Raw genomic sequence first — 19,572 nt, 5'->3', positions numbered from 1 at the left:
ACTTTCTCTAGCTCCTCCATTGGGGGCCCTGTGATCCATCCAATAGCTGTGTTTTTACTCTTGTGTGTGTGTTTGTGTGTATATATGTGGTGTGTGTATCTGTATTTGTGTCTGTGTGTGTATATTTATTTCTGTATGTGTGTATTTATTCATGAGTGTGTGCTTATTCCTGTATGTGTGTGTGAGTGTGGAGACCAGATGCCCACACAGATCATCTTTCCCCCGTCACTCTTCACCTTGGTTATTTTGAGCTCATGGAACCTGGAGATCATTGATTTTGGCGAGAGCAGCTGGCCAGTGACCTCATGGGACCTGCCTGTCTCTGACACAGCTATCACACACACATGTACATACCACCCAGGAGCTGGGGTTATAGACCTTACTCAGTCTTTACATGGGTGCTGGGGACTCTACCCAGGGTTCATCATACCTCCAAAGTAGCCACTGTACCCACTGAGTCATCTCCCCAGCTCCTTGTTTTGCTTTCAGAGGCAGAGTCTCCTGTAATACAGGAAAGTCGTGGTTTTCTAATCCTCCTGCCTCAGTCTCCCCAGTGCTGGAATTACAGTCATGAACCACCACAGGCATGATTATTTCTAAGGAAGGCTGTCACTACCCTAGCGTATAGCAGGCAGTTGGGGAGAGAGAGAGAAGGAAATGTGCTGGAAGACAAATAGGTTTCTGACTTCTCCAGACACAGTTTTGCCAGTACAGGACCTTCCAGGCGAATGCGGAACATCAGATTCACCTGTGTTAGGTTGCACATCAGATTCACCTGTGTTAGGTTGCACATCAGATTCACCTGTGTTAGGTTGCACATCAGATTCACCTGTGTTGGTTGCACCTGCACCCAGGTTCAACGTCACAATTTAAGAAGTTCTGGATAAATCACCACAGTGCATTCCTTTCTCCTCCATGTGAAAGGCAATAAAAACTGGCTCCCCTAAAATCACTTAAAGAGTTATCAACATGCAATTTATGAGTCACGGGACACATATATAAAAGAAAAGATTTTATTTTTTTTTTATAAAAAAAAATCAAGTCAATAACCAGAATGCCCTTCTTAACAAAGATAAGCTGAATCATAAACACAAATTTCTGAGCAAGTTCTTCCTATTACACAATGAACATGATTGCAGAGGACTGAACTTTTGCTCTGATATCAAAACCATTCATCTGAAAGTGGCCCTTACACAGTCATCCTGACCATCACCGGGACAAATGAGGCTCGGGGACAACATCCCTGCCTGCGTGGCTCACCACTGTAAGGGTCGTAGAGCACTGAGAACAGAGAGATCCTGTTTCCTGTCACTTCAGACCATGGTTTCTAACTAGACAGCAGCGTGATATTATTCCAGCCATGTGTGACACACGTAAAACCTATTTTGTATTTAATGAGAGGCTGCACGGTGTCTAGGCTTCTATCTGAACTGCAAAGGATTAGATCAAGTCAACTGCAATCAGTGGGCTACTAAAAAAAATTTATTTTTAATTAAGGACACCAAGTTGGGCAAGAGTGGGGTGGGAGGTGGATCTGGGAGTAGTTAGGGAGGTAGTGGGGGTAAAGAAGATCAAAATATAGTGTATGAGTATATGAATGTATGAAATTCTCAAAAAACAATAAAAACATTATGTTCTTTTAATAAGATAGAATGAGCCCTAAAATGATAGTCAGCTGTATTAGTAAGTATCCGTAAATTAATGTTCTTCTGCTTGGATAGCCTCAAACTCACATAGAGAACTCTGTTTCTGGGGCCAGAGTTATGGGTAACCAGATCCCAGATTCCAGGTACTGCTGCAGAAATGGATGCATTCTGGGACTAGTGCTCAGCAACTGGGTTCTGGCTGACCCACACTCCTCCAAGCAATGACTATGCTTTTGGTAGAAAGGGTTCAAAGTTGGAACTTGTTGGCGGGGGATGAATGGTGAGAGCCCAGAAAGCCCAAATACAGCAGAGTCCTTCCCAGCCCACAGCAGAGGGGGACTGAGATGGGCAGAGAGACCAACCAATGAGCCCCCAAGAACATGTATAGAAGATTGTAGTTCAAACTGCTACCCACCATTGACTTTGGCTCCCCCACTTCAAGGTCTGCCAGGAGTCTTTCCATACAGTGTGGAGGGAGGATTATCTGAACAGCTTACATGGTCTGTGGCAAGTGCCTCTTAGGGCATCATTCATTCCAAAGAGGTTGAGCAAGCTTTTGCCAACTGTTTAAAAGCAAGTTTTAGCTGGGCATGGTGGTGTGAGCCTAAAGCCCCAACAACTGGAAGGGAGAGTCTAGCGCTCTCTTCAGGATCCGTGGGATCATGACCCCTTTGAGAGGATTGAACAATCCTTTCACAGGGGGGCAGATATCAGATATCCTGCATGTCAGATATCCTGCATATCAGATATCCTGCATGTCAGATATCCTGCATGTCAGATATCCTGCATGTCAGATATTTACACGATGATTCCTAACAGTGGCAAAATTAGAGTTATGAAGTAGCAATGAAAGTAATGTTATACTTTGGGGTCACCACAGCATGAGGAACCAGATTGAAGGGTCGCAGCACTAGGAAGGCTGAGAACCACCAGCCTAGAGGATCAAGAGCTCACAGTTCAAAGTTAGGGCTCCATTGCAAGCGCCAAGTCATCATTTCTTGTCTCATAAAGAAGCAGAAGAATAAACTAAAATCCGTCACTTCCTGTGAGACCTCTTAATAGTTTCTTTTTGTGGTTTTAGTTAGGGAACACAATTGATGAGTACTGTGATGTGTATCTTACAATCTCGTCCTTTGAGCGCAAACACACGAACATTCCCTCCACTCACCTGCAGGATATGAAGCTTGCAGTACTGCCCCCGGAAACTCCCCTTGGGGCTCCGGGTGGAAAGGCACTCGCTGTAGGATCCCAGCCTGTCCACGTTGCCGGTAAGAACGTTGCTTCCAAGCTTCCCCACCGAGTCATACACTGAATCCCAAAGCACAAGTTTGAACAATTAGTTTCCCCAGGCTATGCTACTTACAAATGAATTATGAGGGACGTGAGTTTGAATCCCCAAAGCGCATGTAAAAAGCTTAGCACAGGGGCTTGTGCCTGTAACTATGTGTGTGGGTTTCTTGTAACTCTGTGTCTGGGATCCCCTGAAGCTGGAGCTACAGGCAGTTGTGAGCTGCCTGGCAGGAATTCTGCTTGGCATAGATGCAGGGAACAGAATTCTGGTTCTTTGAAAGAGCTGCCCATGTCCTAACCACTGAGCTACCACCACTCCAGCCCCTCCTCATCGTTCCTGATGTCCTTAATTTCAGCTCTATCTGGACACTGGCGTAAATTTCTCTCACCTATCCAGTTCGGTGTTTCCTGAGCCTCTTCCTACTTTCATCCTGGAGAAAGCCTGGCTATTGTTTGCTCAAACATTCTTTTCTTTCCTTTGCTATACATAGTTCTGTTTCTGGGTCCTGTTATCATCCCAGTGTGGCATTTTAATGCCCACGTCTCTGTGTTCTTCCTTTCCTTTCCCCACTCTCCAGCCATTCACCCTTCCCTGCTCTATTTTGAGAGGGCTATGAACTGAACTAGCCCGCCAAATTTTCTTCATCTCCATCCATCTTAATATTTACTTCTGTGTTGTGTTTAGATATCAGCTGCAGTATTCTTACTGTCTTTAATATCTTTTTCATATAAGACTTATGTATTTTATATACATGAGTACACTGTTGCCATCTTCAGACACACCAGAAGAGGGCATCAGAGGGCATCGGATCCCATATGGATTCCCATGTGGTTTCTGGGAATTGAACTCAGGACCTCTGGAAGAGCAGTCAATGCTCTTAACTGCTGAGCCATCTCTCCAGCCCTGTCTTTAATATCTTCACAGTTCTTGACTTTTCACATACATGTGAATGCATGCTCTGTATTACAATCCTCTCGCCTTGCTTTGACCATGCTTCTTCGCTTACTTTGGATTCCTTGCCAGCCCACTGGCTCCCCTGATTCGGTCCATGCAGCACACAGATTACTGAGCTTGTCATTCTTTTCCGTGCCGTGGCCAGCGCACGCTCCTTCCCTTTGTCTATTGAGTACAGTGAGAGACGTGTGAAGCCCAGGCCCCAAGCGGGCTTCTTCCCTCAGGACTTTAAGGACTGTGAAGACAAAAGATTCTAACTGTCCTTGAATGGAAGTACAGCAATGGAACAATTGGGGAGCTGGAGAGATGGCTCCTTGGTAAAGAGCCCTGGCTGCTCTTCCAGAGGACCCTGGTTCGATTCCCTGCATCTACATGGCAGCTTGCAACTGTCTGTAACTCCAGTTCTAGAGCATTTGGAGTCCTCTTCTGACATCCTCTTGCAATGCATGTATGTGGTGCACAGACATGCAGGCAAAACACCCATAAGCATAAAAGTACATATATGTGTGTGTGTGTATGTGTGTGTGTGTGTGTACTGACATGTGATCTGTCTCTAAAATATTAAGAGACACTTGTACTCCCCCCTTCAGCTGTCAGACTATTGAGACAATGAACCCCAAGAAATTAGACCTTTCCTAGGAATCTTATTCTGGGAGACAGAAGAGGCTGGAGCCAGAAGGGAGCTTGCTCCTGGAAAGAGATTAAACACCAAAGATAACTTGACTCACCTTGCAGGAGAGACTACAGCAGAGACAATGGTGATGAACAGAGCCATTCTGACCAAGACCCTTAGCCGTTGCACCGTTTTACCTTCTACTTAAACCTGAACTTCGTATCAGGACCCTGAAGATGGACTGTGGGGGCAGGGGAGAGCAGGCCACTGGACCTCTTTGTCCTTCCTCCCAACATGGCCACACTGGATATGTCACCTTTCCTAGCTTTGCACTATGACCTGTCTGTCTCTTGAAGTCAATCCACGCCCCATTCTGAGCTACTCCACATGGAGAGTAAAGCAGTGGTTTGTCAGGCAGTGCCCTTCCCTGAGAGACTCCATTTTGCAAGTAGCTTTTGACTTCATTTTGAGGATGAAGGATGATTGTGCCCCTGGGTGGACAAGTGAATGTATGCATATGCATGAGCACATATACCACACACATGCAGACACTGTATACACACACATATATACACACACATACACACATGCATACACACATATTCAAATACTCACATGCATACATACACACACACACACACACACACATATATACATACACACATGCACACTCATACACACACACATACAGAGAGACAGAGAGAGCATGTGCTCCAGGCACAGCCTACAGTATCCAGGGGCTTCTCACTATGCTAACAGCAGTTTCTTAGATACAGTTTGACTTCCTCCCTCCTTATCTCCATCCCTCCCTCCTTCCTTTCCTCTCTCCCTCTCTCTCCCTCACTTCCTTCTTTCCTTCCTCACTTTCTTCCCTTTAAACAAAACAAGATTTCAATAGATTCCCAGGCTGACCTCCAACGGGCTATGAGGCTGAGAATGACCTAAATTCTAATTCTCCTTTTTCTATCTCTTAAGCGCCGGGATCACATGTAGACACATACGTATACACACACACACACACACACACACACAATTTATCCAGTGCTAGGGATGAAACCCAGGCCTTCTTGCAGTCTAGGCAAGCATTCTTCCCTGGGATATACAGGCCCAGTGTCCACCCCTTTCCTTTTACTAGCTCCAGATGATGATGATGATGACGACGACGATGATGATGACAACGATGACGATGATTTTAGTTACAGTTTATTCATGTATTTGTGGGAAGGGGGTGGGGCATGATGAAGTCAACTGTGGTCAAGAGTGAGGCTTGGACAAGACTATTTGCCAGGTGATTCTAATTCTCAGCCTAGTTTGATGACTTCTCTGGACACTACAATCTCTGCTGGACTCCTGAGCAGGGCTTCAGTGGGGCCCTGCATGCCCTGACTTGCCTTCTGGTCTCACCCCACGCCGTAACCACAGCATCCTCTCTGCTCCATTCTAAAGATTCACCAGGCTAGAACTTGTCGGCCTCCCAGGTTGGGCTGTCCCTCCTCCCAGTCTACTGGCAAGAGTTGAATCATGCTGCAAGTCTGGGCTGGAGAGCCATCTCTCGCAGGAAACAACACAGACTCCTGCTCTGGGTGTCACACTGAATGGTGTGTCACGATGCCCTGTCTGTCTCCCATGAAAATAAGGTTGTGCCCTGCCTTAGTCAGTGCACATCCCAGAAAAGGAGCTTTGTGGAGGTTGGCTGAATTGAATTAAACTTTGATAGAGTTGGTCCAAACGCCCACATCTAGCTCTGAAATTTTATTTTGAGGTTTTCCCGTGGTCACAAAATACTACAAGTGTTTATTACTAATTGACTAGAGTGATTTTTCAAATCATGTTCCCCATCACAGGATCTCCCAAGCTCTGCACCCTGAAGCAAAAGGGTGTCAGGGAAAGCGCCAGGATGTGGAACACCGTTGAGATCTGTGCCCTTGGGGCAGAGCCTTCGAGGCGTATCCAGCAGCCTCCAATTCTCCATTGAAGCTCATTTTCTCCTTTCCTCTCTTGATCACCTTGGTGCTTTCCCCATAAATTGCTCTGGTTTTCATATTGCATTGATTTTCCTTCTGATCCTGGGCTCAACTGGATCAAACTGCCCTTTTCTCGCCACCTCCCTAATGAGTTTCCATCAAGTACCCAAGGACACTAGAGCACAAGCACAGTCCAGCCAGAAATGCTGCATCCTAAGGAGGGAGGGACGGGATTGGGACTAAGCACCCAGTACTGCGAGTCTCTGTGCTTGTTCTCGGTTTTCACATCCAAATGATTAAGCCATGTGTTTCTATGAGCTATGCTAATTGGCAGACGTTTCCTTCTCCTGTGGCAGTGTGCTAATTGGCAGACATGTGTATTAAAATGCAGTTTCTGAGCTTGTTTTCCTACAGCTCTGGGATCAAGCCCAGCGCCTGGTACAAGTTAGGGAAGCACGCTGCTGTCAAGCTATTTTTTTAACAAGATTTCACTATAAATTTACCTAAGAAACTCAAGATCCTCCTGCCTCAGTCCTGAATCAATGTTTCATAGTCACAGAACCTAGAACTTTCTATGGGAGCCACTTTATTACCCTGTCTCTAATAGGAGATTTTTCTTAGTTTCTGTGGAGATGTTGGTCCTGAGCAAAAAACCTTCCAGACAAACTTCTGGGTAAAACAGCCATGGAAATGGGCACTATCCAGACACTGAACAATCACATATATTAGATGGGCCATATCTTGGTTGGTAAAGCCCTTGCCTAGCATATGGAAGGTCCTAGCTTCAATCCTAAGCACCACACCATAACACATACACACACAGACACACACACACACACACACTGTCTGTCTCTGTCTCTGTCTGTCTCTGTCTCTCTCAAACAATACAACAAAAATGCCCAGGCCGATGGCAGACTAGAACAGGTTTCCTCTCAAAAGCTACCCACATCCTAGCTCAGGTGGGTACTGCCCTGTCGAGTGTCCACTCTGAACTTCCTCCTCTTAACAGGGTTCCCTATGGGCCTTCGTGTCTAGGAAAGAGTTGAGGCACACAGACAAGACAAAACAAAGACTATAGGACATGATGGAGTCAAAGAGACTGCAATCAAAATGGGAGAGTGGTTGTACTGGCTATTTTTGTGTCAACTTGAAACAGCTGAGTTATCACAGAGAAAGGAGCTTCAGTTGAGGAAATGCCTCCATGAGATCCAACTGTAAGGCATTTTNTCAATTAGTGATCAAGGGGGAAAGGCCCCTTGTGGGTGGGACCATCCCTGGGCTGGTAGTCTTGGGTTCTATAAGANAGTAGGCTGAGCAAGCCAGNGGAGGCAAGCCANTAAAGAACATCCNTCCATGGCCTCTGNATCAGCTCCTGNTNCCTGACCTGNNTGAGTTCCAGTCCTGACTTCTCTGGTGATGAACAGCAGCATGAAGTGTAAGCCAAATAAACCCTTTCCTCCCCAACTTGCTTCTTGGTCATGATGTTTGTGCAGGAATAGAAACCCTGACTAAGACAGTGGTGATCTGTCAGAGCCTGAGCAAAGAGACTTGAGGCAGGGACCAGGGATGTGCAGGGTTAAGAAATCTTTTAGAGGAAAAGCGCTGTCTGAGATGTGTGAAGATGCTGTGATCAATCAGATGTCAGACATAAAAAGCACTGCAGACTGCTCGGGAACTCCGGGCTATCAGCCGCCTTGCCCCCACTCCGTCTAGAGAAGTGAAATGGAGTCCTGGGTGTGGCCTCAGCTGTGGACAGCATCCGAAAGGGGCTGGTGTGGACTTTGAGAAATGATTGAAAGCATCTAGCTATAGCTTAGGGCCTGTGTCCCCCACCAGAGATATACGGGCTTCTGTTTTTCCACTCCGGGTGATAAAACCAGCAGGATTTAATTCTGCAGTGTGTCTGGGAGGTCAAAGCAATCTGCATTAGCCTCTGTCTTCCTGTTCTATAGCTGTCTTGACAATCTTCACACCCAGAGGAGCTTGAAGCTTAGAAATCCATTCTCTGATCCTGAAGACCAGAAGTCTGAAGCAGGAGCAGGGTCAGTTCTTACCAGAGGCTCTGGGGGAGTCTGTTTTTCCAGGCTAGCTGGTTGCCAGCACCTCTACCATTCAGAACATAGTGTTCTTCCCTGTGTGTGCCTGCATCCAGATTTCCTCTTTTAAGGACAATGATCATTGTATCAGGATCCACTCTAACCTTGTATTACTGTTTTAACTGTCACATAATTTGTCTGTTTATAACAACATAGATGCTAAGTTACACATATTGTCACATGCATAAACACTAAAGGTCAAAGTGTAAGCATGGGTATTTTGCATATGTATGCATGTTCATGTGTGCTCAGGTGCACATGTGTGTGAATGCATCTGCACAAGGGGAGGGGACAGGGGGGGGAACGGACATGCAAGAAGACAACCTCAGGTATCATTCCTCAGGCACTATCCACCTTGTTTAAGACAAGGTCTCTCATTAATCTAGAACTCAACAAATAGACTGCACTTATTGGCTCGTGAGCTGCAGCCTGGTATCTCTCTCTTGGGCTTCTCATCCCTGGAGTTATAAGCACGGTCTATTAAACACGGTGCTTGCAAGGAGGCTGTTTTATTCAGCTTTCTCCCTGGACTATAGACATATGTTTGAGATGACACAATTCAACCTACATCTTCTAAGCAGGCATATTTTAATGTATACCGATATGAGAAGGACACAGCACAGAATTAATTTGCAAGGGCTGCCATAAAAGTTGCTGCATGGTGCCCTCACCAACAAGGGCCACACAAGTGCCCCACAGCACCCTCACCAACAGGCATACTTCTCCTCATAGCTCTGAGATTGTTACGTCAAGAACGGCAATGTGAGTGGAGCTAGGTTCTTCTGAGGCTGCTCTCATTGGTTCCGATGGGCCCGGATATACACCACAGAGCATCACAGTCTTTCTTCCCAGCGTGCCTGTGTCCTAACCTGGCATTGCACTGGGGCTCTCTTTATTTTGTTTCAGCTTAACTGTTCTTTAGAGAGCCCCACTCCCAAATGCTTGGGGTAGGAATTCAATATATGAATTCAGAGAAACACAACTCATTCTGTAACACCCACAGATTACAAAGGGAAATGAAATCTGTAACACTCCTTAGGTCAAATTCAGAACGTAGTCAACTAGTTCTCACATAGACCCTTCATCGAATTTCTTGTGTCTCTTGTAGCCATACTGTATGGTTTCTATTCACCAGCAGGTATAGTTCCAATAGAAATATCAGCGTAGGGATCTATTATAGCCACACCCTATGGCTTCATACAGGCATAATCCCAGTACAATTGTCACTGGCTGCTTCATTTGCCTCAATAAGAAATATAAAGTTGAAACAAGATGTATGTCAAAACTGCCATGCATCTGTTTGTGAACTGAGCAACTTATGTGCTGAATCCGGTAATAGATTGATCACTAGAGTATTTCTCACTCTTGTTTGTTCAATTGTTTGTTTTGGTGTTGAAAATGTGTTGGCTATAGTTAGCACATTAAGTTTAATTTGTATTCTTAACAATGGCTCCATCAATCCCTCCGGTCCAGTCAACGAAACAATAAACAACTCCTGACTTGTGACAGCTGCTAAATTATTTTCTAACACGCTGACTCTGCCTCCTATTGTGATGTACCCAGCGGAGGCAGAAGGCAGGTGTGGTATCACAGCGGAGATTGCCACCATACTAGCACAGTCTGAGCAAAATAGCTTCCCAAGCATAGGTAAGAGTAGGTTGGGTGTACGGCCCAATGGTAGAGCACTTGCCTAGCCTTGTGAGGCTGCTAAAAAGAAAAAGAATAAGAATATGCCCTTTAATCCATCCTTTCCACTCAAAATCTCTCTAAATCACCACACCACTTTTCATTTTCAAAAACATAAATTTTTTTTTTTTCTGATCAAAGCTCAATTTTACTATTTCCAGACACTCAGTTATAAAGGAAGGGGAAGGGAACCCAATTTCCCACCAAGTAACTCGGGGTCCAGTAGCAGGACGAACACGTTAAAACACATAAATTTTAAAGAGCCTTCTTCCACGCTGTCCCCTCAGGCCCTGGCATGTTATCCAGTCACACACAACTCATGCCCATTCCCATCTCTGGGCACTGGATTGGAGAAGGTGTTTTAAAATGTGATTATGCAATAAAAAACACAAAGAATAACCAAAACACTTGTGTTCTCATCACTCTGCTTGAAACAAATAACTATAACCAGTTTGTATCCCACCCTCTCCACCACTGCCCAGCCGCCCCGGAGAGCTGCATGTGGGCTCTTTCATTTTTGTACCTTTCTTAGATTTTTGGTGTTGAGCTTTCTCTCCAGCCTTGTATACCTTTTTTAACACTTGAACTGCATGCATTTAGCAGCAGACAGCTTTAATTTGCTTAATTGGTCTAAATTTAGATACTTTAGTGGTCTCTCCCTCTTGATGCCATTTCTCTGGCTGGATCTGTATTGATAGATGTACCCTTCATCCTTGTCTGTGGCAGCATTTTGTTGCTGTCTTTTCTTGTTTCTTCCTTTCCTTTTTTTTTTAAGATTTATTTATTTATTTTATTTGTATGAGCGCTCTATCTGCATATACACCTACACACCAGAAGAGAGCATTGGATCCCATTATAGATGGTTGTCAGCCACCATGTGGTTTCTAGGAATTGAACTCAGGATTTCTGGCAGAGCAGACAATGAGATGAGCCATCTCTCCTGCCCTCTTTCTTATTTCTTTTGTGGTTTCTTATTTTAGGCAATGATCAAAGGTAAAGGCTTGGTGATTCGAGAGCCTTCTCCCAGAGTACTCATCCTTCATGGTACCAGATGTCCTATGAGCTTCCAAAGGAGGAAGGTAAGCATCACTCCTGCCCAGCTCTGATGCCCAAGAACCTCGACAGCCATCATGGCAGGATAGCCCTCAGGGGCAGCAGCGAGATGTATTCCTTGGCAGTAACCAACAGCTCTCTAATTGGAAGTAAGACCTGCTCAAAAGGAGGGAAATCATACCTAGTACTAGAAGCCTAGCCAACCACTTAATGCTAGTGAAGTCATGGATTTTGAAAGAAAACCTCAACACCATTTTACTAAACCAACATGATACATACTAAATATTTGTGTTTATAGCTGCAGATAAGTATAATTCTCATCCTTCATCAAGGAACTTCTCTTTGCAATAGAAGAATATAGATTTAGATAAAGATACACACACACACACATATATATATATATATATATATATATGCACATATATACATATACACACACGTATATACATATATACAGACAATCAATCAAAATATAGAGTTGTGGAGCCTGGAAGCAACAGATTCATCTACAATATGATTCCCAAACCTAAGGCTCAGGGATCGCTGTGGAAGAGGTGTAGGGAGATTGGAAAAGCTAGAGGATCAGGGAGTTCGCTATGAGAGTGAATCTCCTGGTAATGTCAGAAGCTGTGCCCATGAATTCTCACCAACAGGACCGCCTAAACATGAGGTGAACGAGGATGATACCATCGACAGGCTAAAGCGGTCTTAACTGAAGGCGGAAGAAATGGTCTTCCCCAGGGAAAAGCACACCAATGACCATGCAGTGCCAAATGGTCAGCCCTCGGAGCATACACACAAGTAACACCGCGCAGACCGAGAAGGCTGTATTTGTGTATCTAGGACTATATATGTGGACAGACAACGGAAGGGTTTTGAGACCATGTGACATAGGCTCAAACCTTATTTCTCCAACTTATTTCATAAAATCTTTTACAACTCTATGACTCTATTTCCTCCATCTCTCCCCGCCCATAGAGGGGATTTAAAGCCTATCCAAGGTTCGAAAGATGCCCAGTACTGACGCCCAAGTAGTCACTCTTCACTCTTCTTATTGTCCCTTCCCTTATTGTCTACCAGGAAAATCCTAATGGACACCAATATCAATAGCGCATTCCATGCTCAAAAGTCTCAGACAAATGTCAAAGCAACTGGGCCAAGTCACAGCAACGACAGAGAGACATTTATCCACTGCAGTCAACAGACAGTCATCCATCCATTTACAGAGGTTTTCAATTTTTTTTTTTGAGCCATCTATTGGAGGGGATTTTGCATATGTGTATGGGAGTAGGGATGCTCTTGTGTCTGCGTGAGCATCAATATAAAGACCAAAGGTCTTTGGTTTGTCCCTTAAGAGTCATCCAGGTCTCTCACTGGCCTGGGACTCACTGATCAGGGTAAACCGTCAGTCCAGCAAACCTCGAGAATCTACCTGTCGCTGCCTCTCTAATGTGGGGATTACAAAGGTGGACAACCACACCCAGCTTTCTTGTGTGGGTGCTGGGGATGGAACTCAGGTCGACCTGCCTACGAGGTAAAGCACCTTACACCTGAGTTGTCTCCTTAACCTGAGAAGTTTCTACTTTCATGAGAACAAAAAACAAGGACTTTAAATTTCCAGATGTCTGCAGACAGAGAACATGGATAGCGCATGGGTAGAGAGGATCAGGGCCGACAGGGTTCATGCGTCTGTGACTGTTGATGACTATGTGAGGCTGTCTCTATACCACAAAGCTGTGCCTGCTGTCAGACCTTCTGGAGTCTCTTGGCTACTTGCCTGGCTCGGTTGCAACATCCCCTATCATTATTACCAAGTATTGTTATGAAACACAATCAGTTCCAAAGACAGGACTTAAATAACCTACTGAAATATCTGAGTTTATATTTTGCCACAATTTCATCAAATCCTGGGATATCTGACCCAGTGGAGAACAGAATTTGCTTCAAATGTTGTAGTATCTTGAATTATCCGAGTGTTCTATTTTTATTCTCTATTATAATACAGGTGGTTTTAAATACAGAAGTGGCCATGCATTTCTAAATGGAAATGGCTCTGTTAGCCTATCTGGCTTTTAACAGAGTTTTCACATTTTTCTTGTTGGTGATTTCCATCAGCAACAACAATGACTTCCATTTCAAAAGAGATACCCTGTTGAAAACTAATTTGGTTTCAGCCCGAGTATGCGTATGAATTTGAGAAACATACAAAAGTCAATTTGCTACTACTCAAGTCCAGACAAAGCACACACGCAAAGACGCCTCTCATTGCTCGTCTGAGCCTGTGCGATTCTCCAGTGCATACCTTAGAGTCTACTCTAGGCATAAGAATGGATGAGCTGGGTACCCTAAATAAAAAAAAAAAAAAGCAACGTGCTCCCAAAAGCAGATCAAATGTCTCAAAAGAAGAATAGACCCAGACATGTCTTGCAAAGTAGAATTCTATTGATTTCATTACAATGGCACTTCCAGACTGGTTTTACAGCTTTCTGCGGTGGTGACCCTCCCCCATCACGGCTTCGTCATCTGTTTCCTGCTTGCTGTCCTTGCGAATTCTCACGGGTTAGTCTAGCACGCTTCTAGCAAATAACTGTAGACTGCTCTGTGCTCAGCTACCCAGCGGGACAGGGGAAACCTACTTACTTCTCAGAGCGTATTCTTTGGGCTTCAGTGAGTTCAGATCAGAAAGGAATTCGTCAGTATCTTGCATGCACTTGAGAGAAATGTTTCTTGCAGGAGAAACAAAGGGGAACAGAGCGTGCAGGCAAGCTAGCGAAGTGAGGGCCATCATTTCTCAACCTGTCAGGATCCGCTTTCCCTTCTCAGACAAAGAGCCTAATATTTATGAAGCCCTTGTCTATAATGTGTTGGGGGGGTGTAAATGTGACACCTCTCACCCCTTAACAAGCCAAGAGACAAACCGCATCTCCTCAGCCACCTGCAAAGCGGACAGATAAACCATGGAAACCAGTTTATATACGATTTGTTATTGTTGAGTGGGTCAGGGCTGTGGATGTGGCGCCATTGGCCACCTGGCTCCCTTTAGTTATGCAGATTAACACGTCCAGCTCACAAGAATCAGGCTCGGGTTCTCTCTGGCCTCCTATGTCCCTCTGGGTTTAAAAACAAAAACACGCTGATGGCGTGCAGCAGCGATACTTGGGTTTTGCTCAAGCATGATGATAAATCCAGCCTGTAAAATGATTGGCAGAATGGTAATGAAAATAGGGCAAAGGTTATACAACTCTTTACAGATTTACTGGACTCTGACGTGAGTGCCCACGGGAAGGAGCTCTTGCTCCAGGCAGATGCACGCCCACTCACACTCGAAGTTTCGGAACACACATCCGGGAGAGGAAGTCACGCTGACTCCCAGAAAACAGAATGTGTGGATCACAAGGTAAACAGTCTCACTGCAGAAAGGCTGTCTTTAAATAGTAACGGCCGCGTCTTCACTCCAAGGGCCACACATCCGTACACCTCGTTTATGCAGCAGAAATACATCCTGTGGGTAACAGTGACTCGGTTACATGTTCTGCTAATGCTTAGAGCATCTTCTAGTACCTTAGGCTTCTGGTCTTGCCTAGAAAGAATGCACACATGTGTACACGTATATATAGGCACACACTCTCCGCAGTGTCCCTTTGATTCCTTTGGTCTCTCAGGACACCCTATCTGGAGAATTCTTAGCAGCCTCCCAGAAGGCTCCCGTGTGTGTGTGTGTGTGTGTGTGTGTGTGTGTGTGTGTGTGTGTGTGTATATATATACATATATATATTTAAGTATAGTGTTTATGCCTGGACATGATGATATATATATATATAGATATATATATAGATATATATGTTGGTTGGTTTTTCAAGACAGGGTTTCTCTGTATAGCCCTGGCTATCCTGGAACTCCTCCCTCTGTAGACCAGGCTGACCTTGAACTCAGAAATCCGCCTGCCTCTGCCTCCCAAGTGCTGGGATTAAAGGAGTGCGCCTAGCACTCGGGAGGCAGATGCAGGTGGATCTGTGAGTTTGAGGCCAGCCTAGTATATATGGTATATAGTGAGACTCTGAAAAATAAAATAAAAGAGGTGTGTGTGTGTGTGTGTGTGTGTGTGTGTGTGTGTGTGGTATTCAGTGTGCACACATGCAGAGGTCAACAGCAACCTTGATGGAGCCTGTTCTCTCCTTTCACCTTTATGTGGGATCCAAGGGTCAGACTCGGGCTGCTAGACTTCAGGGTAAGCACGTCACCCTCTGAACCTCTCAGGGTCAGTTTCTACTTAATCTTTAAGTCACTGTTGACTCCTCTAGGAAACACTCCCGAGCTTCCCCCCAGGTAAGAATAGGGCAGGAGAACAGCCATTCTCTGTACCAACCCCTGGCTTTGCACGCTCACTACTCCACATGATAAGGTTTACCCTCCAGCTCTGTCAGATGCTGGTACAATATTTAAAATTCTGTTTGGGCCTGGGTCTGGGGGTTGTACCTAGGGTATCATGCCTGTTGGGCAAGCGCTCTGCTAGTAGGCCCTCTTTTTACTTTTCATATTGAGGCAGGGTCTTACCAAGTTGCCTTGACTCTCTTGATCTCACCATGTAGCCTACACAGCTCTTGGATGGCAGTCCACCTTTCTGGTTCTCCCAAGTAGCTGGGATCCAGGCCCATCAGAGGCTGGCTGACATTTGCCATCTGTGAACATCACAAAATGGCCAGCCTCCCACAGGTGTTTGTAGAATTACATTAGTGCTCTGGACACACAAATACTTAAACTCTTCAGTCATACGCATTATAGGACAGTTAGTTGTCCGTGACAACTGGTTTTATTTTGCTGCCCACCTCCCTAATGTTTGTTGTTGTTTTTAAGTGTGTAGAGGGCTGGGACCATGACAGACTGCTTGCCCTCCATGGAAGAATGATGTCCTAAGTTCAATACCAGGTTCTGTATCCCTACATGAAAAGGTGAAGAGGGAATTGGGAGGAAAAAAAAAAGAAGAAGAAGAGGCTTAGCTAATTTGAATATTGATGAATGATTAAACAGAAATGTCTTTGAACCCTGACATTACTCATAAAATGGTTACTCAAAAATCAGGATGAGAAGAGCTGAGGTTATAGATAGCTCAGTTAGGAGAGTGCTTGTCTTGCATACATGAGGCCCCAGCACCATATAGATCAGGCAGGATGGTATATGTCTGGAATCCCAGCCCTGAAGAGGTAGAGGTTGGTGGATCAGATGTTCGAGGTCAGCCTAGCTACAGGAAACAGTCTCGACAAACAAACAAAAACCTTACTTTTGGATAACTAAAAGTTTAAGATCCTTCGGATGTCTGTCCCAACTCCTAAAAAAATTAAAATAAAATAAAATTATGAGTAGTGGAAGTTTAAGGGAACTCAGTCATTTCACAGGGATATTTTAGGCCCCTGAATTATGCAAGACACGGGGCTGGGCCCAGAAATAGGACAGGAAAGCAAATATTGCCTTCCTTTCCTGCCAGCGGGCCCTCATCATTTCCTGTCGCGGCAAGCATCAGCTGCCTAAAGTATGTGTCAATGTGATAGAGACAGTGTAGCTGGTCTCTACCACACTGGGATGGGGACATGAGAAAAGATGGGTCTTTGGATTTGGGAGAGAGCAGAGCCGTGGAAAAGCTGAGAAAGCTCACGCAGAGTATGACACACAGCAAATAGATAACTAGCATCAGGCAGGGGTGACAGGGGTAGGGAAGGGGAGGGGGAGTAACCCAGCACGAAGGGGGAGGTTGATGTACCAGCATCATTCATTCATTCATTCATTCAGTTATGAATTCATTCTTCAAAACAAGTTCTTGCTAAATGACCCCGACTAGCCTCATATCCATGATCTTCCTGTCTCAAGCGCTGGGATTTCAAGCGTGCAATACATCCACCATCTGGCAGCGGTTTAGCAAGGGAAATAGAGAAGGCTCTTGTAGCAGAGCTATGCAGAAAGATATGGAAAGCTTTCCTGAAAATAACTGAGGGAGAGAATTGCAGAGGAGGGCTCAGCAAGGGCCAGGCTGAGATGGGAACATGAGCACTGTATGCAAAGAATCAGGGGGAGGAAGCAGTGGGGGATGAGGCTCTTCCAGGGACAGGATGTGGGGGAAGGAGATGGGATCAACTTCACTTCCAATTACCCTGATGAGTTTCTTCTAAAATAGCCAGCATCAGTATGTTGGATGGTGGGCGTCTTACTCAGAGGGCAGCAGAGTTTAAACTTCAGTGTCCCACAATACGGGCATCCATGTTGGCTCCAAAGATCCCTTTAAGAATTTATTTTTACTTTATATATTTTTTTTAATTTTATGAAGAAATTGTTTAAAAGTTTTATGGGCCTCTTTTGTTTGTTTGTTTGTTTGTTTGTTTGTTTGAGACAGGGTTTTTCTGTGTAGCCCTGGCTGTCCTGGAACTCGCTCTGTAGAACAGGCTGGCCTCGAACTCAGAAATCCACCTGCCTCTGCCCCTATAAGTGCTGGGATTAAAGGTGTGCATCACCACTGCCCGGTGTTATTTTTACTTTCAAAAAGTGTGTGTGTTTGTGTCTGTGGGTGATTATGTGCATGGGAGTGCAGGAGAGGGTATCAGGTCCCCACCCCCCACCCCACCCTCCCCGCTGGAGCTGGTGTACAGAAGTCACCCAACATATGGTGCTGGGAGCCAAACTCAAGTCCCCACACTCTTAACCACAGAGCCATCTCTCCAACCTCAGCTTAAAGGCAGCCAGCCTCGTTCTCTCTGACCACAGCCACAGCCACCAGTGTGAATACACTTTAAATGCCCCTGTTTTTACAGGAGAGTCAAAGTGGGAGAATGAGGGTGAAGCAGGTGAGTGATCTTCTGGCCTCCAAAGGAGTAGTTCTCATCTGCCGCCTGCCAAGATCCATACTACAGCAGGTTCCTAGCACAGCTCTGCCTCATTGATCCTTGTCAACCTCACATTGTCCCATCCAACCAGGAGGCCTGTGCCTGTCCTGTTCTCAGTCACACGATCCTCTCAGAAATAACTGGTCTCATTAAATAATAACTGACATGACATGAAGAGGCGAGAATAGCTTGAACTAAGCCTAGGATTTCTGGAACTGAGAGGAATGTCTATCATGGGGAACTCTACATACGGTATTTTCTGACATAGTCTTGCAATCATGGTGGCTGTTCTTGTGTTTAGAGACGGACGTGACATGGCAGTGCACCGTGCAACTGTGAGAAAATCTCCAGAATAGGCAGTCGTGCTGCAGAAACAGCAAGCTGAATAGCCTTCCTCTAAGGTTCCTTTAAACATCTCGAGCGAGTGGTATCAACAGGGTCACGTCCTGACTCAGAGCTACCCTTGCAAACTGAATTTGGAAGCTGGTCAAGAATGCGTTTCTGGGAAGTACTGTTCTACTTCAAGTTTAAAAATAAATAAATAAAAATGTCCACATGGGGCATGGAGGATGTAATTCCAGGACAAAGCTGGTGATCTGATATCTTGTTCCATCCTCTGCCTACCTGGAAGGACACTCACTATCCACGCTGGAGAGCAAACAGGCAGCCTCCAGCCTATGTCCTCTTCTGCACCTTCCTTCTGCCGATGGATAGATATGATGGATAGATATGGCTTCCTCGAGCCATGCTTGCTACTGAGGGACCCTGTTCCATGGCTGTCTGCCCAGAATTGCTTAGTCTTCTCATGCCTGAAGGTGGATCTGCACTTGGCTAGCCCGAGTTCCTCAACAGCCCTGTTGCAGCACACAGCTTTGTAGGATCTCTTTCTGAATTTTCTTAAAGTTAAACCATCCCGGAACTGGGGTGCTGGCTCGGCGGTTAAGAGCGCATTCTGCTCTTGCAGAGGACCTGAGTTTGAGCCTCAGCACCCACATTAGGGGGCTCACGGACACATATGACTTCAGCTCCTGGGGATCCTGTGTCGTCTTCTGGTCCCCACTGGCACTGCATTCATAGTGCAAACCCATACATATAAATGTAAATGATCATAAAGCTAAATTATGATTTTAAACTATCACGAAAGTTAAGCCTTGTCTGTCACGCTGTATCCTCCTGGGAAATTCACTTGAAAATTTACAAGATGGAAGTCAGACACCTCAGATCTGCCTTTCCAAAGAAGAGAGAGAATATCAGTGAGCAGATGCTCAGAAGAAAATTGAGCCAGGGGTGGTGGCGCACGCCTTTAATTCCAGCACTCGGGAGGCAGAGGCAGGCGGATTTCTGAGTTCGAGGCCAGCCCGGTCTACAAAGTGAGTGCCAGGACAGCCAGGGCTACACAG

General features: G+C 45.4%; 1 protein-coding gene across 1 annotated transcript in view; it reads right to left on the bottom strand.

Moving 5' to 3' along the window:
- Nucleotides 1–14,091, bottom strand: part of LOC110285182 (O-acyltransferase like protein) — a 52,299-nt gene extending 38,208 nt beyond the window's left edge. Inside the window, exons 1-2 of the mRNA XM_021151162.2 lie at nt 13,944–14,091; nt 2,815–2,954 (exon numbers count right to left, since the gene is read on the bottom strand). Of these exons, the coding sequence (XP_021006821.1) occupies nt 2,815–2,954; nt 13,944–14,091 (288 nt within the window). The remainder of the gene's footprint in view (nt 1–2,814; nt 2,955–13,943) is intronic.
- Between the last annotated feature and the right edge of the window lie 5,481 nt (nt 14,092–19,572).

Source organism: Mus caroli, chromosome 18 (assembly GCF_900094665.2).
Source record: "Mus caroli chromosome 18, CAROLI_EIJ_v1.1, whole genome shotgun sequence".
In the NCBI taxonomy this organism is placed as follows: Eukaryota; Metazoa; Chordata; class Mammalia; order Rodentia; family Muridae; genus Mus; species Mus caroli.
Note: the sequence above shows the minus strand (reverse complement) of the source record. Positions and strands in the feature narration are given on the sequence as shown.